This window comes from Hypanus sabinus, chromosome 7, assembly GCF_030144855.1.
Source record: "Hypanus sabinus isolate sHypSab1 chromosome 7, sHypSab1.hap1, whole genome shotgun sequence".
NCBI classification, from domain to species: Eukaryota; Metazoa; Chordata; class Chondrichthyes; order Myliobatiformes; family Dasyatidae; genus Hypanus; species Hypanus sabinus.
Window position 1 is genome coordinate 143,967,478 of NC_082712.1, and position 26,591 is coordinate 143,994,068.

At 37.9% G+C, this 26,591-nt stretch overlaps 1 protein-coding gene and 1 long non-coding RNA gene across 2 annotated transcripts in view; one reads left to right on the plus strand and one right to left on the minus strand.

The window, feature by feature from the left end:
* The window catches only part of LOC132397288 (uncharacterized), a 29,628-nt gene extending 16,178 nt beyond the window's left edge, over positions 1-13,450 (minus strand). Inside the window, exons 1-2 of the long non-coding RNA XR_009513328.1 lie at positions 12,906-13,450; positions 1,842-1,955 (exon numbers count right to left, since the gene is read on the minus strand). This is a non-coding gene — a long non-coding RNA (uncharacterized LOC132397288). The remainder of the gene's footprint in view (positions 1-1,841; positions 1,956-12,905) is intronic.
* The window catches only part of ipo7 (importin 7), a 53,254-nt gene that overhangs the window by 11,260 nt on the left and 15,403 nt on the right, over positions 1-26,591 (plus strand). Inside the window, exons 3-14 of the mRNA XM_059975869.1 lie at positions 6,135-6,288; positions 7,775-7,933; positions 8,374-8,530; positions 12,296-12,385; positions 13,658-13,752; positions 14,319-14,403; positions 15,084-15,218; positions 17,029-17,128; positions 17,940-18,016; positions 23,810-23,926; positions 24,411-24,500; positions 26,302-26,467. Of these exons, the coding sequence (XP_059831852.1) occupies positions 6,135-6,288; positions 7,775-7,933; positions 8,374-8,530; positions 12,296-12,385; positions 13,658-13,752; positions 14,319-14,403; positions 15,084-15,218; positions 17,029-17,128; positions 17,940-18,016; positions 23,810-23,926; positions 24,411-24,500; positions 26,302-26,467 (1,425 nt within the window). The remainder of the gene's footprint in view (positions 1-6,134; positions 6,289-7,774; positions 7,934-8,373; positions 8,531-12,295; positions 12,386-13,657; positions 13,753-14,318; positions 14,404-15,083; positions 15,219-17,028; positions 17,129-17,939; positions 18,017-23,809; positions 23,927-24,410; positions 24,501-26,301; positions 26,468-26,591) is intronic.

Genomic DNA, 26,591 nt, shown 5'->3' on the forward strand with positions numbered 1-26,591 from the left:
AAATTCGGGCAACACATACAAAACGCTGGTGGATCGCAGCGGGCCAGGCAGCATCTATAGGAAGAAGTATAGTCAATGTTTCGGGCCGAGACCTTTCGTCAGGACTAACTGAAAGAAGAGATAGGAAGAGATTTGAAAGTGGGAGGGGGAGATCAGAAATGATAGGAGAAGACAAGAGGGGGAGGGATGAAGCTAAGAGCTGGAAAGGTGATTGGCAAAAGGGATACAGAGCTGGAGCCCTAGGGAGAAAGAAAGGGGGAGGGGAGCACCAGAGGGAGATGGAGAGCAGGCAAGGAGTGATTGTGAGAGGGGCAGAGAGAGAAAGAGAGAAAAGAAAGGGGGGGGGAAGAGAGGATAGATAATAGGGGATGGGGTAAGAAGGGGAGGAGGGGCATTAACGGAAGTTAGAGAAATCAATGTTCATGCCATCAGGTTGGAGGCTACCCAGATGGAATATAAGGTGTTGTTCCTCCAACCTGAGTTTGGATTCATCTTGACAGTAGAGGAGGCCATGGATAGACATATCGGAATGGAATGTGGAATTAAAATGTGTGGCCACTGGGAGATCCTGCTTTCTCTGGCAGACAGAGCGTAGGTGCTCAGTGAAACAGTCTCCCAGTCTGTGTCGGATTTCACCAATATATAGAAGGCCGCACCGGGAGCGCCGGACGCAGTATATCAGACCAGCTGACACTCAGGTGGAGTGTCGCCTCACCTGGAAGGACTGTCTGGGGCCCTGAATGGTGGTGAGGGAAGAAGTGTAGGGGCAGGTGTAGCACTTGTTCTGCTTACAAGGATAAGTGCCGGGTGGGAAAGGATGGGGGGGGGGTGTTGAATGGACAAGGGAGTCGCGTAGCTGAAAGCAGAAGTGGGGGGGGGGGATGCGTTTGGTGGTGGGATCCGTTGGAGGTGGTGGAAGTTACAGAGAATTATATGTTGGACCCTGAGGCTAGTGGGGTAGTAGGTGAGGACAAGGGGAACACTCGCCCTAGTGGGGTGGCGGGAGGATGGGGTGAGAGCAGATGTGCATGAATGGGAGAGATGGGTTTGAGAGCAGAGTTGATGGTGGAGGAAAGGAAGCCCCTTTCTTTAAAAAACGAAGACATCGCCTTTGTCCTGGAATGAAAAGCCTCATCCTGAGAGCAGGTGTGACGGAGATGGAGGAATTGCAAGAAGGGAGTGGCATTTTTGCAAGGGACAGGGTGGGAAGAGGAATAATCCAGGTAGCTGTGAGAGTCTGTAGGCTTATAGTAGATATCAGTAGATAAGCCATGTCCAGAGATAGAGACAAAAAGATCAAGAAATGGGAGGGAGGATTTGGAAATGGACCAGGTAAATTTGAGGGCAGGTAAAAGTTGGAGACAAAGTTAATGGAGTCAACAAGCTCAGCATGCTTGCAGGAAGTAGTGCCAATGCAGGGAACGAGCTCAGCATATGTGCAGGAAGTAGCACCAATAAGTACTGATGAGATGTATCTTGATATAGGTTAAATTTTACTGCAGAAAGCAACTTCATTCATAGAGCAACTTGTGTTTGACTCACACTTTAAAAACAAACCAATTTGACGAAGTATCAATGTTCCCATGCTTTTCTTACTTTAGAAGCTTTTTTCAAATTGAGAATGTCTGTGGGTTTTCCTGCGTTTGTAATCTTGTATCCAATGTTCATGCGCCTGCTTGTGTTTGTTGCTCTTGTTATCTGCGCCTATAATAAAAGCTCTTTCCAACTCCTCCATTATTGGTTTGGCCACTTCTTTTCTGTCAGTACCATAGCATGCTAATGTGCAAATAAACACTGGTTGTTTGCATATGTGTAAGTCAAGCTGTGAAACATTCACTAACCTGTGTACAAATAGATGGTAGTCGGTGAGCTTTCTCAGTGTTCTCAGTTGCAAAGGATTTAACCCTGCCAGGGTTACATTGTGAACGTTGAATGAGGATGCAGTCCTGTGATACCTGAGAAAACCAGATCCTCGTTTAGTTATATTATGTGTTAATAAATAATATGTTAATAGAAGTGAACTTGAGTAGCAACATATGGGGGAGGTGAGAAGAAATATTGTAGGTGTAGGAAATCTTCAAAAACAAAACTAAAAGAAACAAAATGCTGGAACTCAGCAAGTCAGGCAGCATATTTGGAAAGATTGGGTCAGACAAGATCTTTATGAATAAAGTGTTAAACATTTTGGGTCAATATCCTTATCAGAATTTGTCAAGTATAAAAGTTGATGTCATAGTTTGTCTTTGCTTTTGTTTTCATTCTCTTGTTCTTTTACAACTGAAATTCTTGATTTTAACACTTGAACCTATGTTAATTTTTAAGTCTTATGCTGTATTGCTGCTACAAATCAAAAACAATTCATAGCATATGTGGTTCACTTGCAGGTTGAGTCAGTGGTGAGGAAGGCAACTGCAATGTTAGCATTCATTACAAGAGGTCTAGAATACAAGAGCAGTACTATGATGCTGAGGCTTTATAAGGCACTGGTGAGACCTCACCTTGAGTATTATGAACAGTTTTGGGCTCATTTAAGAAAAGATGTGCTGGCTTTGGAGAGAGTTCAGAGGAGGTTCACAAGGATGATTCCGGGAATGAAAGGATTATCCTGCGAGGAATATTTGTTGGCTCAAGGTTTGTACTTGCTGGAATTTAGAAGGATGGGTGTGGGGGGATCTTATTGAAACCTTTCAAACGTTGAAGTGCCTAGACACAGTAGATATGGAAAGAATGGATCCCTGGGTGGAGTCTAGGACAAGCGGGCACAACCTCAGGATAGCGGGGCATCCATTGTAAACAGCTGCGGAGAAATTTCTTCAGCTAGAAGGTGGTGAATTTGTTAACACAGGCAGCTGTGGAGGCCTGGTCATTGGGTGTATTTAAGGCTTGATAGGTTCTCGATTGGACACAGTATCAAAGGTTAGAGAGAGAAAGCCGAGCAGTGGGGCTGAAGAGGACTAAAAAATTATGTCATGATTGAATGACGGAGCAGATTTGAATGACCAAATGGCTAAATTCTGCCCCTATGTCTTATGTGATTTACCTCTGATTCATTCAGCATAATCAGTTTTAAGGTCTTGAAGGCCAAGTAATCATGATTGTCGTCATTCAGAGTTGAATGACAGTATGTACCATTTACAGACTTATTTGTGCTTCTGCAACAGTACTTCAAAGTTCAAAGTAAACTTATTATCAAAGTACATATATGTCGCCATATATAACCCTGAGATTCATTTTCTTGGACTTAACCAGGGACTTTGAAAACACTAAGAAGGACAAAGTTGGCAGTATATAAGAACACCACCACCTGAGCGTTTCCTTTCCAGTCACACATTTTGACTTGAAGAGTGTTGGTTTTTTTTAATGGATCCAACTTTTGGAACTCCCTTCCCAACAGCATTCATTGGTGTATTTGCAGTAGGAAGGCTAGTGCTTCAAAATGGTGGCTTACCATCACCTTCAAGGACAGTATCTGCTGGCCTTGCCAGCAGTCTTCACACCCTAAAGAAGAAATGATGAGTTAACTACTGAAAATTATTAAAATTCTTTGCTCTTCGATTTAAAGTTTTTTTTTGCTTGCAGAGGCATCTGGCTGTTTCATAGTACTTGGAGCATGTATTTCAAAATTAGCTTTTACATAAGCAATCTCAATTTTGAGATTAGTACAGCTCTGCATAAAGATCAGTATCGACGTTGTGGGCTATTTAAAAAACACTTCTGTACTCGACAACATTGGTACAGTGCCTTTTCATTTTTATAGAACATAGCATAGTACAGCACAGTACAGGCCCTTCGGCCCACAATGTTGTGCCGACCCTTAAACCCTGCCTCCCATATAACCCACCACCTTAAATTCCTCCATATACCTGTCTAGTAATCTCTTAATTTCACTAGTATATCTGCCTCCGCCACTGACTGGGGCAGTGCATTCCATGCACCAACTACTCTCTTGAGTAAAAAAGCTTCCTCTAATATCCCCCTTGAACTTCCCACCCCTTGCCTTAAAGCCATGTCCTCTTGTACTGAGCAGTGGTGCCCTGAGGCAGAGGCGCTGGCTGTCCACGCTGTCTATTCCTCTTGATATCTTGTGTACCTCTATCATGTCTCCTCATCCTCCTCTCCAAAGAGTAAAGCCCTAGCTCCCTTAATCTCTGATCATAATGCATACTGTCTTAAACCAGGCAGCATCCTGGTAAAACTCCTCTGTACCCTTTCCAATGCTTCTATGTCCTTCCTATACTGAGGCATCCAGAACTGGACATAGTACTCCCAAGTGTGGCCTAACCAGAGTTTTATAGAGCTGCATCATTACCTCATGACTCTTAAATTCTCTCCCTCGACTTATGAAAGCTAACACCCCATAAGCTTTCTTAACTGCCCTATCTACCTGTGAGGCAACTTTCAGGGATCTGTGGACGTGTACCCCCAGATCCATCTGCTCCTCCACACTACCAAGTATCCTACCAAAGTCTGATTTTATTGATGTTAGCAAAGACAAGGGGTATTTTCCTGTTTAAATCATATTGTTTTGCCTTATAAATACAATGTGGGTTTTAATGTTTGCTTTTCAGAGTACCGACCTTTAGTACAAGTAGCTAAATTTTATTTAAGCCAGGGGGAGATGAAAATTGTGATTTAAAAATTGAGCAGCAGCTGACAGAAACTACACAAGCTGCTGCCTTTCTACCCAGAGTTTCCTTTGCAGTGTGTCTTTGTGAAGAGAATTAGGGTAGAAACACATAGAGCACAGTACACGGCTGAACTTGTGTGATTTCTAGATGAGCTTTCAAGAAAGCTGGGACATATCAATTCAGGTTAAGTCACCTTTTAATGTGATATTCACTCTTTTGAAAATAACAAAAATGCTGTCACCTTCCTTCAGTATTTTATGACTGTTGCAGCATTAGAATAAAATCCTGGCTTTCTCATCTGTTTTTTTTACCACCGTCTTTCCTTTTTCTGTATGTGATTTGACATTGAATTAATTGTTCTGACTGGTATTTCCTCGTTCATACCCTACGATGCTCATTAATGATTCTTCTATCAGCCTCCTAAAGTTAGAATACAGTTGCTGAACCTGTTTGCACTGGTTTCAGATTTCCAATAGAGGGCTCCTTTCTGAAATGGTATTTAAATACAGTAAATTGCATTGCAAATTCTTTTAGACCCATGATGCACACAACAGGACCTTCCTACTGAAAATGGTAGTTCCTATTGAGCAAAGCTTTGACAGCTGGTTAAATTGTGTCCTAAGACTTGCCAGTTGTTAAAAGACTTCAAATGTCTGGATAGTCATAAACATTCAAAATAACCAAAAACTGTTAATTCATCAGTTTTGCTACTTTTTAAATACATCCAATTGAAATTTGTATATTTAATTATTACTTTATTAAAATTAGTTTAAGAAATTTAAATTATTTGAAACTGCCTATCATCATAGAGCTGTTTCTTTTGAAATAAAGCTTTGAAACTATTCTGGGTTAAATTGGTGAGCAGATTTCTTGGTGTAACTTCTAATACACCAGAAGTATAGAGGACAGTGAGAAGATTTAGTCTTCAGTCTTTGCGTTAAATGCACATTTGTATTTTGGATTGATGATATGGCCTTCCCAGTTCTTAAAAAAAATATGCCATTGCGATAAAAGGTCTGGATAAGCAGATTAACAATGAGCGATATTTAATTTGTTACTGAGAACTAAATGCAACATATAAAAGATGTGGAAATTTCTGATTCACTCAAATAGTTTAAATCATTATGATTTTTGGGTCTGTATGTTGATTAGCTTCTGAAATTACCAGATTACAACTGTAGTTTTACATCTTGAATTTGGGTTCAAGGCCCACTCCAGAGACATAAACATTTTCTGGTGTTTCAATTCTGCATGAGTTTGCATGAAGAAACTGGTTGTGAAGCCCAACCAATGTATTATTTAATTCAGTTTTACTTTCTGTCATCTTTTTTACATAATTTTTATATTCATTGTTCGTTTGTGGGGTTTTGATCAATTCACATGCAAATGCAAATATTTAGTACCATAGGTAGTCTTTTCTACATCATTTTTTCTACTTCTAGAACTAGAAATCATTAACCATTGTTTGGTGATGTGATATAATTTCAAATCTATTAAATCTCTCAGGTGTAATTTACTTGAAAAATACAATTACACAATTCTGGGCTGAGCGTGAAGCTGGTTCAAGTGATGTACCATCATTTACAATACCAGAGGAAGATCAACAGTTCATCCGTGACAATATTATAGAAGCTATAATTCAGTCACCGGAGTTGATAAGGTTGGTAATTTAAAAAAAAACTTTATTTGTAGTAACCATACTACGTGGGGTGATTCATAAGTTTGTGGCCTAAGGTAGAAGTCAATTTTAGAAAACCTAGCACATTTATTTTTCAACAGTCCCCTCCTACATTTACACACTTAGTCAGGCGTGGTGCATACGGATCTTGTTCCTTCAGAAAGTGTCCCCAGCAGGGGTGATTGAGGAGTTCATGGCCTAAGGTAGAAGGAGATGAGTTATACAGCTGTCATTACATGCAAATGCAGTTCAACTCTTTGAGTGATTATGCAGAAAGTTTGAAGTTAATAACTCATTGGGGTGATTGATAAGTTTGTGGCCTAAGGTAGAAGGAGTTGTATAAGTTCGTGGCCTAAGTTAGAAAGAGTTGTACTGCATGTGAATGTAACGAGAGCTGTATAACTCATCTCCTTTTACCTTAGGCCACGAACGTATCAATCACCCTTGCTGACGACACTTTCTGGAGGTCCAAGACCTGTATGTTCCACGACCACTGGACTAAGTGTGTAAATGTAGGAGGAGACTATGTTGAAAAATAAAATGCTAGGTTTTCTAAAATTGACTCCTACCTTAGGCCACAAACTTATCAATTACCCCTCATATATGTGTGGCTAAAAAAAAATAGGAAGAGTAAATTGTTGCTATGATGCTGTCTAAGTGCTTGATAGATTTAGGCTCTTACTGTTTGAAATACTTTTCAGCTTGGACCAAAATGTCTTCTATCAAAGTACAAGAGAAACAGTGGGCAACTTTTAAGCTGATGGAGTTGAATTTACTAGTGGCAATCTTAAATATTACTTCAAAGCCACCTCTCCTTGAGTCCTTTTTTACCTTTCCAAGGAGGTCAGGGCCTGATTTGACCACATTTTTTCCTGATATTGTCATACCCGCATTACTGTAGAAGTCATGGCCAGAAGTCCTGATTTCTGTTTATCTTCACTGGCTTGTTATTCTATTACTGCCCGTATCCAAATCCATAAGCATATTACATTGCAAGAAATTTTCATTCCATTGCATGTTGGTTGGAATGACAAGTTGATAGAAGTAGCTTAATACCCATAGTCCATTGCTCTTTCAGCCAGCCAAGGCCCTATTCCCCCCCACCCCCCCTCGAAAGTATTTAGCAGAATGGCTACTTGAGATGGGCACAAGAAACTGGCATAAACTTTTTGTAAGAGATATGAGAAAAGTATGAAAAAATAAAATGACGAAAAAGGATTTTAAAAACTGCATCCAAGCTGAGTGTAATTTGTACTTGGGGTAGTGGGCAAATGCCGTAACTATTTTTGTGACATTTGTTATTTTGAATGTATTGGGATTTAGAATTTAAATGTGATTTATCAATATTAAAAGCTAATTTTGAATTCCATATTTTGTTTAGCCATAGAATTTAGATGCAATTTATTCTTGAAAATAGCTTGTGTTTTCTCAAATATTTTGAATTAATGCTGGTCTATTTTTGTTTTAGGGTACAACTTACAACGTGCATTCACCAAATAATCAAGCATGACTATCCTGGCAGGTGGCCAGCTGTTGTTGATAAAATTGGCTTCTACCTTCAATCTGACAACAGTGCCTATTGGCTTGGGATCCTTCTCTGTCTTCATCAGTTAGTGAAGAACTATGAGTAAGCTCTAGTATATATATTTGTTTGGAATGGTCTTGCTATGGTTATTACAGCTGATAGTATTTAGTTTAGATCTGTGTGTAAAAGATCTACTTAACATATTTCCCAACCATGTACTCAACTTCCTCCAACCCTCATTTCCCAAAGTAACATTTCCAAGCAGAATGGGCTAAATGGCCTAGCATTAGTCTGCTCCAATGTGTTATAGTCTAATGACATTTTGGTAGGTGGTTATTATTCATGCCATTGACATTTAAAGGATGCAGCTGTAAAGATTGCTGCAACCTCAGGCTCAGCCAGGACACAGTCTATGTGGGGAAACTGTTCAAAATGGCAAATTGACCCTAAATGAGAGAATGCACATTGCACATATGTGAATAATGATATTTTTATGGTGTTGCTTTTCCTTTAATGCTGAATTATATTATGTGTGTTAACAGGTACAAGAAATCAGATGAGCGCAGTCCATTGGTGGCAGCTATGCAGCACTTCTTGCCAATGATGAAAGATCGATTTGTCCAACTTCTCCCAGATCCTTCAGACCACTCTGTCCTCATTCAAAAACAAATCTTCAAAATTTTCTATGCACTTGTTCAGGTATTAGAATAGAAAATGAAATGGCTTTATTAACACTATATATTTCCTCAGTTAACTAATCCAGCAACTTTGAATATGGTTACTCTCTCCATACCCAATTAACAAAATGTTTACTTAAAGGAAACTGTCAGTCTTGAGTACGCACAGACCATTCCTAGTTCATTGTTATGTGTAAGTTCCTCCCATCTGTTTATGAAAGGCAACTTCCATTTGGAGTAAAGGTCCTTGAGCCATGGGGCATATCTGGTAATGTTCCTTGTCCTGTAGTCACATCTCTGTCAACACATTGACTTGCAATATTTTTTAGCAGGACAGCTGAAAAATTGTGTCCTACAACAAAAAAGTTATTTGAGGTTATGTCATTTGTATAATAATGAACAGATACTAATTTTGTATGACATAATGGTGTAATACAATGTCTAGTGGTCCAGGGGATCATCTGCTGACTCTTTGCTCCATCTTTCTTAGAGGTTTGCATAAATGCGGCATGTCACCTAAAACTTTGACACACTTCTATACATACACAGTGGAGAGTGTTCTGATTGGTTGAACACAGCCTGCTATGGAGACGCCCAAGTCCAGGAACAGAAAAAGCTTTAGAAAGCAGAGGATACAGCCCAGTCCATCACAGATAAATACACCCCAGCATTGGGCACATTTACATGGAGTGTTGCAACAAGAGAGCAGCAACCATCATTATGGACCTTTACCATCCAGGCCTGTTCTCCACACCAACAAATTCAGGAATGGTTATTACCCTACAACCATCAAACTTTGGAACTGGCATGGAAACTTCACTCACCACAACTCCAAACTGATTACACAACCTACGGGCTCACTTTCAAGGACACCACTGCTCATTCGTAGTATTATTTAGTTTTTTATATATTTTATTATATTCCACATTGGTTGTTTGTCATAAATTCTACAGCATGTCTATATTTTTCTGCAAAAACTTGCAAGAAAATGAATCTCAAGATAGTATATGGCAACATATATGTACTTTGCTAATAAATTTACTTTGACTCAGTAAGGGACACCTGCTCTGGATGTTCTGTTATGTGATGAAGCTCACTTTTAGGATGACACGCAAGATTTCCTACATTTTTGTTGATTATTCTTAGTGTCTGTTTCGAGCAGTGAGAAAGCGGAAGGTCTCTTCAGTCCAAATAGCACTTTAATTTCACTTTACATGTGAAATTACTAAACTTTGGGAGATGAAATGGAGTTTGAAACTGAAAAAGGTCAATTTAAAAGAAATTGAAATATGTATCGTGTATGCATATTTACTTAATCCAAATTGCATGTATTTTCGTAAAATTGTAAGACCAAAATAACATGAAAGTTGTAATAATTATGGAGAAAGGAATGGAATATGTTGATGGAATGAAATGTGTAGTCAGGGGAGACTTGTCTGGGCATAAGCACAGGTATAGATCTTATGTCACCAATCTTAGTCTGGCTGTAAAATTACATGTGTTTATATACTTGATTCTGTTTTTAGATTACTTGCTAGAATGGTGAGTAATAATTCAAATCCTGGGCTTGATTGTTAAATCACCAATGTATGATTAGAGAATTCAGTTAACTTTGGTAACTGCAGCTGAACTAGCAAACAATGTATGGATTGATAACAAGAATGCTTAACAATACTGCAAGAGGACCACAACCTTGCGGTTTGGAGGCCTGTGTGCCTTAATGACCAGTGGCTGGAGTCGGGACTTTGTGCTTTGCTCTTGCTAGGGTCACTCAAGTCAAAGGCTAGAGGCCAGACTAAGAATGGTCCAACAATCCTCCAGGTTTGGGAGTTCAGCTCAGGATGAACAACTTCTACATCTGCGTGCAATGATGTTCCTGAGTCTCAACTCGGGACTTGCATGAATGGCAATAAACTGAGAGGAAGCTGCTGACTGGATGAAGGAAGCCATGAACACTAGCAGAGATGGAGGCTCATTGCTGGCTCTAAACACTAGTGGCGTAGTGGGCAAAAGAAGAAGAAAGTGCTCAACAATCTGTTGGATTTTTGAACTGTGTGGGAGTAAAGGATCATGGGACAGAGTGCAGCAAGGTGATGATCAGATCACTTATTTGTATTGTGATTGTAGTTGCTTGGTGCCATTAAACTAGGGAGTTTGCTTTGGTGTGTCGACATTATTCTTCTATGCTGCCTCCTGCTGTTCTTTATAGAATCTGGGTAATACTGGCAAAATCAGTATCTACTTCCCATCTTAGGCTGAGGGTGGTGGTGAATTGTTCCCTTGGATTGGTGTAGTCTTTCTGGCAATATGTTTATTATGTTGTATCGTATATACAGTGGATTCCAGTTAATTGGGGCACATTAGGATCAGTACATTTTGGCCTAATTAGCTGAAATTTCATGGAAATAGTTAATGGTATTAAAAAAAGACAAAACAAATTATGTATTTAAAAATACAGAACAAATTGGAGCGCTACCAATACTACTAGAGTACTATAAAACTGCATGCGTTCCTAATAGTTGGAGTAATCCATTCAGTGTATGCTGCCATGTTCTTCTGACTTGCTGTAAATGAACAAAATTAGCACAGGCACCTATTGCAGATAATGGACTGGCTTCAAACAATGCTGTCAATGATTGCACCCTCCAAGTCTTCATTTTCATTGTAACATTCAAGATGATTGTTAATACCTTCAAATTCTACGTAGTTCCTAACTTGTTAAAGTAGTGAAATTGAATCATTTTACTCCCAGCCATTTCTGGCATCTCTAAGCCTAGAATGCTTGAAGCTGCAGTGAGCAAATTGTCATGCTGCTTATTTCTCGTTAACTATCAGTGACAAAAATAACTGCTCTTTGAACACACACACATGCAACTGATGCTATTAAAAGCTGTTTGTTCTAAGCATGGTGTAATGTTTAATGGCCACATACATGCACGCAACTGAGGCTAGTTAGAAAATGTTTGACAACAGTCTTCTGTCCCAAATAAATGAAAGGAATCCTGGCTATTTTCTAGATTGGTTTTTGTTCTTTAAGGTCTGTCCCAAATAAGCAACTGCCCTGATTAACCAGAATCCACTGTAGTTTCAGCAATTTGGCGTGGTAACTGAAAAAGCAGTGATTAATCTTGAAGTCACATAAGGAACTTGTAAGTGCCACACAGTGCATCTGCAGCATTCATCATTTTTGGTAGAGGTTGCAGCCAAGGAATAGATTGGCTATTTCAGTGGAAGTGCTTGAGAATAAGACTCGTCAGTAGATGAGATATTTACCACATGATGCCCTGCTTCTGAAGCAAAATGCTGAAAATACTCAATAGGTCAGGTATTCTTTGTAGAGAACAAGAATTAACATTTCAGGGCAATGGCCCTTTGAATCCTGCCTCCGCTCTTCTTGGCACAATATTTATGTGGTGAATCAAGTTTTTGATTAATGTCAGGAGCAGGTGGTTTGATACCTCCTTATTGGAGATAGCCAGTACCTAAAATTTATATGGCACAAATGTTACCTTGCACTTATCATCCTGTGCTTTACACCCTGGTTTGGAGAAACATTGACTTGTTTGGATATACATTATATACATGTATATAACGTGTATAAACATAAAGTTAAATAACAACAAATGCACCATGTAGCAGGCCCATTTTGACTTGTTCTGTTGTGTTTGTGCCATGGATCAAAAGTGTAATGGGATATTTAATTATCCCATCAATTACTCATTTTGAATGAGGTGAAGAGTACGGACTGAACTTGAAACTTCTAATGAGTTTTATTTTCTGATTACAGTACACTCTACCATTGGAGCTAATAAACCAACAAAACCTTACAGAATGGATGGAAATTCTGAAAACAGTTGTTGATAGGGATGTTCCTCCTGTAAGTTACTCTTTCATTTTTATTTCTCTTCCTTAGTTTGCTGAAATATACTGTACAAATTGTATATTAATACCCTCTTAACTAAGGTGTATGGTTACTGAATAAGGGTGAAGTGAAATTTTTAAAACAACTTATTTTGGGGGGGGGGGGGAACAGAATTTAGATTTTAAAGTTTTGAAGCCATCATAATGAGGTTAAGTTCTAAGTTTGTGGGAAGGTGATAATATTCATTAAAATGTTGTTAAACCTCATTAAGTGAGATTTTAACTATGGTGTTTGTAACACACCCAACAGGCTGGTATATTTCTAGGGAAAAATGAGATCCAGCCACTCACCAACCCCACCTCCCGTACACGCAGGTGCTGTGGGAATCAAGTTTATGCCACGCGCATACACACAGTATCGAACTCACACCAGATACTGTTATGAAATACACTTTAAAGATTTTACTAAAAATAAAAGAGTACTATGCAATACAGTATATATGAAAGAAAAGAAAAAGTAAAAGGCGCCAACTTACCAAAGTTCAGTCAGTTTAGTGCACATCGTTGGAGCTCAACCATTGAACCATTCGACACCTCGTCACTTTCCTCCGACCTCCACGTCCTTGCACCTGGGACCACCCCGGTGGTCAACCAAGCAGTGCAGCGCACGTCCACCTTCCTTGGCGGCGTCTTCTTGACTCCTCTGAAAAAACCGCGAAAACCCCCCAAGCTCCCAGCCTCACAAGACAAAATAACATTCCCCATTGGTTAACAAATGAATACAATCCCCATATCAGCAAGTCTAAAGCTAAACAACTGCGAGAGAAACACTTATCAGACAAGGAAGCATTCCTACTCTTAACAAACCAAAGGAGCCTTTTGAGTAACATACACAGGACTTTGTACATGTTTTTCATTCCCAAGTAACAAACTTGTACTAACAATTAGTTATTAATACAAGTGAAGTGAGCTTATTTTTGAGTGACCCTGTTGACCAGTCTAGTACAAGTAAAATGCAGCATTTTAATTTTTCCCTCTTTTCCTATAATGTTTCTTAAATAACTTTGAAATGCCATTTTTTATTTAGAAGTAAGTATTCCTTGGTTTTTCTTTTCTCATTTTCTAAAAATAAGCAGTAATATATAAAATAAACTTGTTCTTAATTGACTTACTTGCTCTAAAGATTTATTTAGTAGTCAGTTAATGAAACCAAGCATTGCATACTATTCAGACATTTTGCTGGTATGGGTGTGTTTTTTATAGGCATTTATAATTTGTTTATTTTAAGGAAACACTCCAAGTTGATGAAGATGATCGACCAGAGCTTCCTTGGTGGAAATGTAAAAAATGGGCATTGCACATCTTAGCCAGATTGTTTGAACGGTGAGAGTTCTCAGTGCACTGTTTTGTGAATATGAAGTTATACAAATTTGTTTCTTTCTCCCAATTACATCACTTTTACTCAAAATAATAAAACAAGCACTTGAATCAATTTATTCATGCTTGTGTCAGATTCAGGTTCACATTTATTTATCATGTGTACATCAAAACATACAGTGAAATTCATTATTTCTTTTAACTACCAACACACCCAAAGATGTGCTGGGGGCAGCTCGCAAGTGTCACCACATATTGTGGCATCGACCAAGCACACACACAATATTCAGAACAACACAAGTAGCAGCAATCGCAAAACAAGTTAAGAACAGCAAAACAAGCCCCTTTCCCATCCTTCCCACTCACAACTACAGAAAGGCCTCCAACTTCAGGACAGTCCATCATGTCAAACTTCAGTGTCCACATTGGAGCCACAAGAGTCCCTGAGTGATCAACAAGAAAAATCGGTATTATACCGTCACTTGTTGGTGAACTCCTTTCAAATGACCTGCATGAAAAACTCAAAAGGGTATTTAAAAGAATCACTTCTAAAATATGTTTACATTCACCAGATATGGAAGTCCGGGTAATGTTTCCAAAGAGTACAATGAATTTGCTGAAGTATTCCTCAAAGGTTATGCTGTCAGTATCCAGCAGGTATGGTGTCATTTCAACCTTCTATTTCTTATTTTTCATTTTTCTGAGAATTGATGCTTTGTCCTGTTTTGCCTTCAGCTTATCCCTCCCAGTTAGTAAATACCTTAGTATTTTTCAGAGTAAAAAATATGCAGAATCATTTGGTGGAGAATCTGCTTTCAGAGCTTGGTGTTTATTTTCATCCAAAGCTGTTTGTGGTTAAATTAACAAACGTCTACTTAAAACTTACACAAGCTGTAACAGCTGTCATGCCATTCATGGAGACAGTGAACGAAGGAAAGAGTGATGTTTGTGTGGTGGCTTTTGTTTCTGTTTCAGAATGTCCCAGAATGCTTTGCAGGTGATAATTTTAGTTGCAGTCATAGATAATGTGCAAGAGTAGTCTTATTCTTACACAGCCAGTTCCCACTAAGCCTTGTGTTAATACACAGGAAAGTTGTTGTAAGAATAAAATTTGATCATAACTCCAGGTAACTCCAGTTTTAATTTAAAATATTTTCATTTGATGCACTCATCAGGTACGCTGTTATATGTCTTATGTCTGTATTATTAGACTGTCCCAATGCTCTACCAAATTCTTACTCTGGATTAATCTGTTTTGACCATGTGATTTCAGACTTCTGTACTAAATATTATTAAATTATGTGTAATAATGATATTAATCATTTCTCCTGTTACAGGTACTGTTGAAAGTTTTGTATCAGTACAAAGAGAAACAATATGTAGCTCCTCGTGTATTGCAGCAAACACTGAACTACATTAACCAGGGGATTGCTCATGCTGTTACTTGGAAGAATTTAAAACCCCATATTCAGGTGCTTGTACTACTTTTGTAGTTTAATATGTTTTCTAATTGGTTCTGAACAGTAGCTTTATAGAATACACTAAGTATTATTTTAAAATATTTAGTTTTTATGTTTTATTTTTACGTTCAAACTAAGTACACACGACTACTCAACATTGAAATTCTCAGCTCCAAGTTCAGGTTTATTGACGTGGGCATTATACCCAGCATATAAATTCATTGAAAATTAGTGTTTTGCAGCTGCAACACAGTACATTAGAACCATGAAAAACATAAATTTTATAAATGTAAATTAACATGGTTCATAATCTAGTGTTAAACATATGAGCCCAGTGTACAGTACAACCTTGAACTGTAAAAGGAAGTGGTGAGCACATAGAGAACTTGAATTAACTGACTTGAGAATTGAATCCCAAACCTCGTCGGACAGAGGAAAATTTAAATCATGCTCCCAGGCAGTTTTAATTTTGTCAAAGGGGGCACACCTCAACATCGCTAACATATCTCAAATAGTAGATATTAAACTTTTACCCAGTGGGTTCATACGAAGAAACAAGTCCGCAACATTTTTATCGGGTACCTCAGGAAAGTTTGGTATTAAAGGGTTGATTAAAATGTCTAATTTGGAGATACCTAAAGACATGAGTGTTGGGTAGGCCAAACTTCACAGACAGTTGTTAAAAAGTAAACTAAATTAAACAAAAGATGACTAAATTATCACGGGCTATCCTAATATTTGTCCCTGTTGCAACAAGTGTAAAGGGAGCGAGGCTTCCCTTATTCATATGTATTGGGCTTGTCCTAGCTTGGAGAAATTCTGGAGAGAGGTCTTTAACTTTATCTCATGTACTTAATTGCTACTTGGAACCTAACCCTCTGATTGCTCTTTTCGGCACTTCGGTAGAAGATGACACATATCTGATTCCGACTAAACGTCATACGTTGTCTTTCACCTCTCTTTTGGCCAGACGTGCAGTCCTTCTTAGGTGGCGAGATGCTGCCCCGTACACTCATGCTCAATGGCTCAGAGACATTATGACTTGCTTAGACCTTGAAAAGATTCATTATTCACTTCTTAATTCGGACATAAAGTTCCAAAAGGTGTGGGGACCTTTTCTTTAATATTTTCATAATTCCTGTTTAGATTAAGGGTGCATCCCTCCCATTTTTTCTTTTGCATTTAAATCTCTTACTTCCAGTTTCTTTCGGTTAAGATTTACGGGTTTTTTTGATGTGTAAACATTATAGTTCAGGTAGTAAGCAATGTACCTTTTTATAAATATAGCTCTGTGGTGATAAAAGTTCTGATCAGCTTTTTTATATATCATAAGGTTGACTTGGAGTTGGGTAGCAGGAAGGTGGGGTGGTAACTAACTTTATATGATTCTACTCTGGGTGCTTTCTCTTAATTGTTCTGAACTGTACATTTGATAACGTTTGTTTTGCACTGTATAAACCTTTTTACTTTGTTTTGTCAAATTGTAGAAACTTTTTATAAAATTAAAAAGGCATGGTTCATAATCATGGCTCTGAGGAACAGTAACTGCTTTCTGAGATGAGGTTTCTATTATTAATCAGATAATTCTGGTGAATATATTGAGCTGTGGTAATGTTAGTATCTATTTTCGGAAAACTGTGGGCAGTCGTGATTTGCTCATGAGGAATTTGTGTAAGTTATAAAAAGGCTCTGATATTGGTTGTGCTGTACCTCAGCAAGAATCGTCTTTAGGAAATTACAAGCAATACTGAAATTGTTCATTAGTTTTACTAACTGCTGATTTTTATTTTGTTAGATTAATTTAATCTATTTGATTTCATAGGGCATTATCCAGGATGTTGTCTTCCCCTTGATGTGCTACACAGATGCTGATGAAGAGCTCTGGCAGGAGGATCCATACGAGTATATTCGAATGAAGTTTGGTAAGTGATGCTGTTTACTCAACTTGTGGGAATGAAAATTAAGTGGATTTTTGAAATAATGGCTTTTGCATCAAATATCTTAAAAGTTTTAGCTTTACCAATTTGCTACTGAAATTATGATTTCTTCAGTATTGGTTTGGTTGTTCCCATCTTCTTCATTATTGACTGTAATATGGTTTCACTTGCTATGTGTTGCTAATGGAATTTTTTAAAATCCATGTAGGCTTAGTTCATGTTGAGTATAAACAATGTGTAGCAGTAAGGTCTCATTCTCATTTATAAGAGTTCTTTACTTAGAATAATATTGAGCTCCAATATATCTTCAGCTCTAAGGAAGCTAAATTTGTCTGATCTCCAAGACAAGCATGATCTCCCTGTCTCTGTTTCACCATCTGCTCCTATCCACTCAATCCTGGGGGTGGGGGCTTAAGACCCATGTGACATTTTAGAATTGATAACTCAGTTCTGTTAAAACAAGTATTTGCTAATTTTTTAATTAACCCCAAGAAAAGATAGTTTTTCACATTAGTTGCCACAAATAGTTTAGTATTTACTGTTTATGTATGGAATAGCCTTACAACTCTTCAGTTGTTAAATTTAAAGCTGTTTAACAGACCAGTATTGTATAATGCAGTTAATATGTATAAATTGTAGAAGTAATTTAGTTTGAGTTCGGCTCATTTCATGTCGTACTTAAAAAGTTAAAATTGGTAATGAGATTGGTGTTACTTTAACATTAAATATTATGTACTTAAACATGTTTAATATGTAAATTGGTATTTAACCAGAATTTAAATTACTTTTGATATAGATGTCTTTGAAGACTTCATCTCTCCAACAACAGCTGCTCAAACTTTATTGTACACAGCCTGCAGTAAGAGGAAAGAAGTTAGTATTTTGAATTAGTGTTCTGAAGTTGCTATTACACCAATGTTTACACCAGTCCCTGCTATATACCATAATATTTTATAAAGTAATTTAAAATTGTACTGAAGATACAGTGGATTCTGCTTAATTGGGACACATCGGGACCAGTACACTTTGACCCAGTTAAGCGGCTGTCCTAAGTTAGCCAAAGTTCCTCATGGACATATTTAAAGAGATATAAAAAATAAACTGTTGTTTAATTGAGTAACAAATTATGTACAGTGCCTTGTAAAAGTATTCAGCCTTCAACTCTTTGTTCACATAAATGTTACCACAAACAGGGATTTTAATCAATCTAACTGAGCATTTTTATTTTTGAATCACATGCAGCCTTTTTACACAGTAGAGCTCAAAAACCAGGAAAAATTGTAAGGCATGAAAAACTAAAAAAAAAATCAAAAACTGCAATGTCAGCAGTTGAAAAGTCTTCACCCCCCTTTGCTCAGTACTTAGTTGAACCACCTCTCGCAGCTATTACACTCAGTAGTCTTTGTGGTAAGCTTATTAGCTTTGCACAACACAATGGCGCAGGATTTGCCCAGTCCTCACAAAATTGCACAAGCTGTGCCAAGTTATTTGGGGAGCGGCAGTGGACAAGAATCTTGAGGTCTTGATGGAGATATTTGGTTGGATTAAGGTCAGGACTGACTAGGACACTCAAGGACATTAATTTTCTTCATTTGAAGCCACTCCATAGTTGCTCTGGTCGTATGCTTTGGGTCGTTGTCCTGCTGAAAGGCAAACTTCCTCCCCAGTTTAAACTTTATGGCAGAGGCTAGCAGGTTTTTATCTAGGATCTTTCTGTATTTAGTAGCGTTCATCTTCCCATCAATCCTGACCAGATTTCCCATCCCTGCTGCTGATGTGCAATATTAGATTTACACCCTTTCTGCTGCTTAGTTCTACCTTAGTCTCATTTGTCCACAAGACCTTCTTCCATATCTACAGTACCTTCTAAGTGATGCTTTGCAAAGTCTTTACTGGCAAGGGTATGCTTTTTTAGCCTGGGCTGCTGCTTTGCCACTCTTCCATAAATTTATCTTTTTTGTGCAAGGCCTTAAGAGATTGCAGAGCCATGAACTTCCATCTTTAGTTGCTGCCACTAACTTCTGCAGCTCACTCAGTGACTTTTGCTGCCACAGTATCCTCTCTTACAAGTGCCCATCTTCTCTGGTAACTAACTTTAGTGGGGTGGCTTGAAAGATGCAGTGTGGCTGTGGTTTCATAATTTTTTCCGCTTTTTCACAATGGACACCATGGAGCTCTGAGGTATATTCAGTACCTTTGAAGTGGTGGTGTACCCTTCCCCAAAAACGTGCTTCTCTATAATTTCCCTGACTTGTCCTGAATGCTCGTCAGTCTTTATTTTGGCTTGATCTGTTGAAAATTTACCATATTGTTGAACCTTGTAGAGAGATTTATTCTCAGTATTTCTCAGGAATTCATTGAAAACAGGTGATCCTCCAATTTTCTGCATCAACAAATTGGGTGAGTTGGTAAGGTAATATATTGCACCTGAGGAAAGTAGTGAGGTAATTATGAAGGATTTGAATACTTTTTCAACCTCACAATTTTGTTTTTTTATTTTTAGTAAATTGACAGGTTTTGTAAGTTTTCTTTTGACATGATCTACAATTTTTGTAGATTAATTTAAAACTTCTGACTTCAATATATTTTCAATTTTAAAAACTGAGAAAATACAGGTAGTCCCCGAGCTACGAACGTCCGACTTACGGACAACTCGTACTTATGAACAGAGGTAGGAGAATGCAGTCTGCCATTTTAAGTCGGATCACGATGCCTTCCATCATTAAGTCGTTGCCATTGACACTGTGTTGAGTGCTTAACTTTGTATTTGGCTTATAATTTTTCTTAGTAAGATACACCCTGACCCCCCCCGGTTCTGGTCAGCTGGTGACGCAGTGAGATCAGCACCGCGCTGGAGAATGGAGGTTGCTGAGTTTGATTTAGTGACAGACAGCTCCCGTGCCGGGTTAATGTTGATCCAGTACCATCCGTGTCGGGTTGATGTTGAGCTTGCAACTCAACCTCGTTTAAAAAAAACACTGCCACCTCCAATTTAAATTCCCACACGGAATATTGTGGAGGATCAAATACCCAAACCCAGCACAGCCCCCGCTCGTCACATTTAACCTGTCTCAGTGCGGACCCGGGGAATTCAGTGCGGTGGTCCTTTGGACCCAGCGGACCTCAGGAGGCAGCGAAGGCTGGGACCTGCCGCCCGCAATGTTTCTGTTCCATTGGCAGGAAGCGATCGGGATTGAAAATGAAGTGGAAATAATAAAGCGTTTGGAAAGAGGTGAAACGCCATCGGTCATTGGAAAAGCATTAGGCTACAGTCGGTCAACGATTGGAACAATTTTAAATGATAACGGATGAAGTGAGAATATTGGAGCATGTGAAACGCCCTGCCCCAATGAAAGCTACAATTATTACTAAGCAACACAGTGGTTTAATTATTGGAATACATACGTTTCTTAAGTATTTTATATGCATAGAAAGGAAAAGTACATACTATATACTAAAACAAATGTTTGACTAACTGCCACTAAATAATACAGGATGTACTTGTTCCGACTTACGTACAAATCCAACTTAAAGATGGACTCAGGAACGGAATTCCTATGTGACCCGTGGACTGCCTGTAGTTTTGGGTGCTGAATAATTTTTCAAGGCACAGCGTTTAAATGAAATGCAGAACAAATCAGAATATTATAAATACTGCTACAATGCTATAAAACTATTAGTTCCCAATAGTTGGTTTGGTGTTTGTTCGTCATATGTGATGATGTCAGAAAACCTGTGCAGGAGAACTTTTAAAGTAAAAAGAACAGTTGCACTGGGTCAGTTCCACTCTCTTGACCTCAAGTCCTTGTCCAGATTGTCACAACTGGGGTCTTCCTTGGTTGTGGTTGACCATGACTACTTCTAGGTAGTCTCAAATGGATATTTTTCATAAGTAATTATCTTGTAAGCCAGTGAGTTCAGGGGAGGGAGCAGCAATATCCTGAAAAATATGAATATTATGTAGAGGTGGTGTTGGGCATCTTGAAGCACAAGTCTCTAAGACCCTGTGACAAGTGTATTGTACAATATTAGGAGAAGCAAAGGAGAAGATTGCTGGGGTCTTGGCAGAGACTTTTGTATCTTTTGTTAGTCACTTATGAAGTACTGGAAGATAGATGATGTGCCCTTCCCAAATAAAGAAAACAATCATAAGCTATGGTACCTGTCATCAGTGCTGGGAAAAGTTTCTGGATAGGATTCTCATGGGCATTGTTTATATTTGAAAGAGGTCTGGTTTAGGGATTGTTAGCATGGCTCTATGGGGGCGGGGAATAGTTTCAGATTTGTTGTTTGTGGAAGTGACCAAGGCAATGGCAGGGTCGTAATTTTTGTGTACATGTACTTTAGTAAGGTTGCTTAAAAAATGTTAATTACACTGCACTTGGAGTATTGGGTGCTGTCTGGTTACTACACTGCAGTAAGGATATGTGTCTTAAGTTAGAGAGAGTGCAGAAAAGAGCAGCAAGAAATTTGTCTCAATTGGAGGCCTTGAGCTATGAGAGAATGGATAGCGTGGATCTGTTTACCCTGGGCTGAGAGGTGACGTGATAGGGATAAACTGTGTATAAAATTATGAATGCATAGATAGGTTAGCTAGCCAGTGCCCCTTTCCCATGGTACAATGTCTAAAACTAGAGGTCATAGGTTCATGGTAAGGGTGTGAGGGGAGGTTTAAAGGGGATTTGAGAAATAAATTTTTCGCGTAGAGAAGTTGGTAATTGGAATAAGCAGCCACAGTAACAATATTTACAAAGCATTTTGAAAAATATTTGGCATGGTGGGATTTGGTATTAAGGTAGACAAGTGAGATTTGTATAAATGTGCAATGTGGTTAGTATAAACGTGGAGAGCTGAAGGGCCTGTTTGTGTCCTTTTGTAGCGGTATGATTGAATCACAATGCTTTTCCCAACATTGTTGATGGTAGGGAAGTATTATATAGTCTGGCAAGTTGAAACACCATCTGAGTTCCAGCATGCTCTCCAACTTATGTAGCATTAACCACTTTAAATGGTCAATAAATTTTTGGAATGCGAATTGCCAGAATAGCTCGAATGTTTCAATAAAGGAACAAATAAAAATAAATTAGTAAAGTCCTGTTTTACATTATTAAATTTTCTAAAGTGATTAGACCAGGGTTTTGAAAAATACTTCCAGTTTATAATTTGGCTGTCATGGTGATATTAAAACAATTGAACATGTATAAGGTGCCTATAAAAAGTATTCACCTCCCTCAGAAGTTTTCATATATTATTGTTTTACAGCATTGAATCACAGTGGATTAAATTTGTTTTTCTTTTTGACACTGATCAACAGAAAAAGACTTTCATGTCAAAGTGAAAACAGATCTCTATCGTGATCTAAATTATAAATTTAAAACACAGAATAGTTGATTGCATAACTACTCACCCAATTTCAAGTCCGTATTATAGTAGATGTACCTCTGGCCGCAATTACAGCTTTTGAGTCTGTGTGGATAGGTCTCTTCTCAGCTTTGCCCATCTGGACACTGCAGTTTTTCCCTATTCTTCCTTACAAAACTGTCAAATTTCATGGAGGCTGCGAGTGAACAGCCCATTTCAGGTCCCACCACAAATTCTCTAGTCTGGTCTTTGACTTGGCTGCTCCAGGATATTAACTTTGTTGCTTTAAGCCATTCTTATGCAGCTTTGGCTTTATGCTTGGGATTGTTATCTTGCTGGAAGTCTTCTCCCAAGTCTCAGTTCTCTTGCAGACTATATCAGGTTTTCCTCAAGGATTTTGCTGCATTCATTTGACCTACCTTCACAGGTATATTTTTAGTACAGTCAGTTGAAACATCTTGACTGCACACGGTGATCTCCGTGTAACTAATTTTGTAATTTCTAAACCAATTGGCTACACCAGGGTTGATATGGTGTATCATATTAAAGGGGTGATTACTTACGCAATCAATTATTTTGTATTTTATATTTCTAATTAATTTCAGTCACTTTGTAGAGATCTGTTATCACTTTGATATGAAGGTCTTTTTCTGGTGTTCAGTGTCAAAAAAAAGCCAAATCCACCATAATTCAATGTAAAAACAAAAGTTTTTTTTTGGGGGGGGGGTAAATACTTTTTATAGGCACTGTATATCAGATGAAATGAATTGCAACTTTTAATAAGCACAGAACTCAACTGTAGGGTGCTGACTCTGGTGCATGAGCAATACAGATTATGGTTTAGATGGGTATTTGGAAACATTACAAATGAGTATCTGGTTAGAAAATCTTATTAGTTTCTCCTTTGACTTGATTAGTTGAAACCAGTGTATTATCCACCTATCACTATTGGCGTAATGTATTTATTCCCAAATTTCTAATTAATAATACAGCACATTAATATTATCAACTTTATTGAAGCAACACAGACAAAATGCTGGAGAAAGTCAGCAGGCCAGGCAGCATCTGTGCAAAAGAGTACAGTTGAAGTTTTGGGCAGAGACCCTTCTGCAGGACTGGAGGAAAAAGAAATTAGGTGTAGAGTTAAACCTTTTAACTGTATTTATTTTTTTCTCCAGTTCTGCCAAGTTCCTCCAGCATTTTGTTTGTGTTGCTTGGATTTCCAGCATCTGCGGATTTTCTCTTGTTTGTAATTGAATTTCATTAAAGGCTTTGTTACGTATTAATCTTTTTCTTATGATTTAGGTGTTACAAAAAACAATGGGATTCTGCTACCAAATACTGACAGAACCAACAGTTGATCCCCGGAAGAAAGATGGAGCTTTACATATGATTGGTTCCCTAGCAGAAGTACTACTAAAGGTGATTAATAAGCCAGCATGATAAAGTTGAACAGTACTTATTTGCCTAGTTATCTGTGCTACAGTGTCTCTTGTGTAAAGAATGTATTCTGCTGCTTTGTTCTATAAAAAAATTCAAGGCTTGGTTTTGTAGAATACTGCAATTATAACTTTTGCTGAGGAATGCATTCATATTTCTCTTTTGTATGTCACACATCACATGATCACTTTTCCCCTGTTTGGGGGTATGTTAAATGGATAACAGCTGTTGTAAATGTGTAAACCAAAAATGAGTCTGAATCTATTCTCATTGGGCGACTATTGCACGATTCCCAGAAAAAGGATTTGTTTTGGCAGGTGATATTTTTGTTTAGATTTGTGCTGGAGAAGGGTCATTCAGTTTAAATAATAAAGTTGGGTTTCATAACATGCATTTCTTCCTTTATTTTGTGTCCATGGTCTCACCATCAAATCTGCTGAATCTACTTTGTTTGCTTCTGAAACAGAAAAAGATTTACAAAGATCAGATGGAATTCATGTTACAGAATCATGTCTTCCCTTTGTTCAACAGTGAGCTGGGTTACATGAGAGCAAGGGTGAGTTACTCGAGCATAACTCATTTCATCCCTTTTGTAATTGTCCCAAACATTAAGCAAGCTAAGATCAGTTCAATCTGTCCCTTTATTGTATTCATATAGCATTCATTGAATTATTTAAATGAAAACTAAGATGTGACACAGCTATGATCAGAATCATATTATTGTAATAATTGGAAGTATTACAGGATGTTCTCAAAATCTGTTCATTATTTTAAGGTTGAACTTGTTTGATCAGGTTTGCAAGAAACTTTTTTGTGTTTTGTTTTGCCTTTCCTTTATACTTGCAAAGATAGTTCAGTGTGGATTTTGACATTATAGGGTACAGCTCTTGAAGTTCCTGAGATAGAACATTTTGAAATTAGGCAGCCCATTGCTTTTTATCTTGGAAAAAGTTGAGATCCTGATATCAAGTTAGTGGATCCTTTATTATAAGAATCAATGATCAAAGTGCTCTTTGATTCTTGGTGATACTGGGAGGTGGTGAGCTAGAGGTATGATGAAACCAGGACAAGGTGACCAGCAATCTTGATGTGTATCTCTCTCTCTTACTCTGAGTGAGCTCTAACTTGCCAGTGCTGTTAACTTAATTTTAGTTGTAATTACAGATCTTGGAGGTGAGAGGGATGGCTGATGGGGAAAGTTGGATTAGTAGTTACAGCGTAACCAATTTGGGAATTTTATGTTATCTGATGTGCAGGAAGTTATTAGGTTAAATTTTGGATTCTTTTAAGCATGGTGCATTCAGCAACCTTGGGTATGGAACAGAAGCAAATAAATTTCAAACATGAAAGTTACATCTTTCATTATTTACAACCAGCTCAACATTATAATGCATTGTCATTTCCTATTAAAGCCAAGAAGTCATATTGCAGTTGCTTAAAACTTCAGTTAGGCCCCATTTGGAGTACCATGTGGAGTTCTGGTTATCACATATAAATTGGGTTATTGTTGGTAAGTTGGTTTGCCATCCATATAAAATCATTTCATTACAACAGTAAATTCAGGTAGTACAAGGGAGAGCAAGAACAGTGTGTTACATTTTCAGAGAAAGTGCATTACAAGCAGAGAATAAGGTACAAGGCCATATTGAGATTAAGAGTACATATTATTGTACTAGGGGACCAGTTAAGTTTTTAATAGGTTTCTATGTTGTGCTGAGCTGTGTTCACAACTCTGCAGTTTCTTGTATTCATTGGGAAGGCAGTTGCCATATTCTATTGTTTTATCTTCAATTAAAAACTTGACATAAGTACTAGCTAATCTGCACTTCTCCCCACCTCATCACAATTTAATTTTTCTGATGATACTGTATTAAATCCAATCTACATTTAAGACACTTTTTAAAGTGTAGTGAGCAAAATTAATCATAATTCTGCAGTTGAAGTTGAACTGTCAGTAAAATTCCAGTTAATTTCTTTGTATTTATGTTGTATAAAGTACAGCTCTTTTATTTAAGGAAAATTAGGAAATTCCAAAACCATGTATTTTTTAATCAAAAATCTTGTACTCAACCTGAAGTGGATAAATTTATGGTTATATACAACCTAATAATGTTCTACTCACATCAATTTGCAGTGTTAGTCATATTTTAACTTAGATGTAGAGGATAGAGCCAATCATTTATAACAGATAACCTACTTTGGAAATTATGGTCAGAGGGTTTAGCTCACAAGTTACTATTTATGTTAGTGGAAGTATGATTACGATTTAGGAGTATTTTCTATTTTTAATTCAATGCATTTAATTGGTGGGTACCATAACAAAGGTTGTAAAAACTTGTGGATCTGTGTTACTTCAGGCTTGTTGGGTGCTTCATTATTTCTGTGAGGTTAAATTCAAAAATGACCAGAACCTTCAAACTGCACTGGAGTTGACACGAAGATGCCTGATTGAAGATAAAGAAATGCCTGTGAAAGTAGAAGCAGCTATAGCTCTTCAAGTTCTCATCAGTAACCAGGAGAAAGGTAATGATAAACTGGTGAGAAATGAGTTTTTCTTCCTTTGATGTGCATTTATATTGAGGGAGAGATTATTCACTACTTTACTGAAAAGGCTATTTTTCTATGTAAATGTTCCACGAACAAGTAA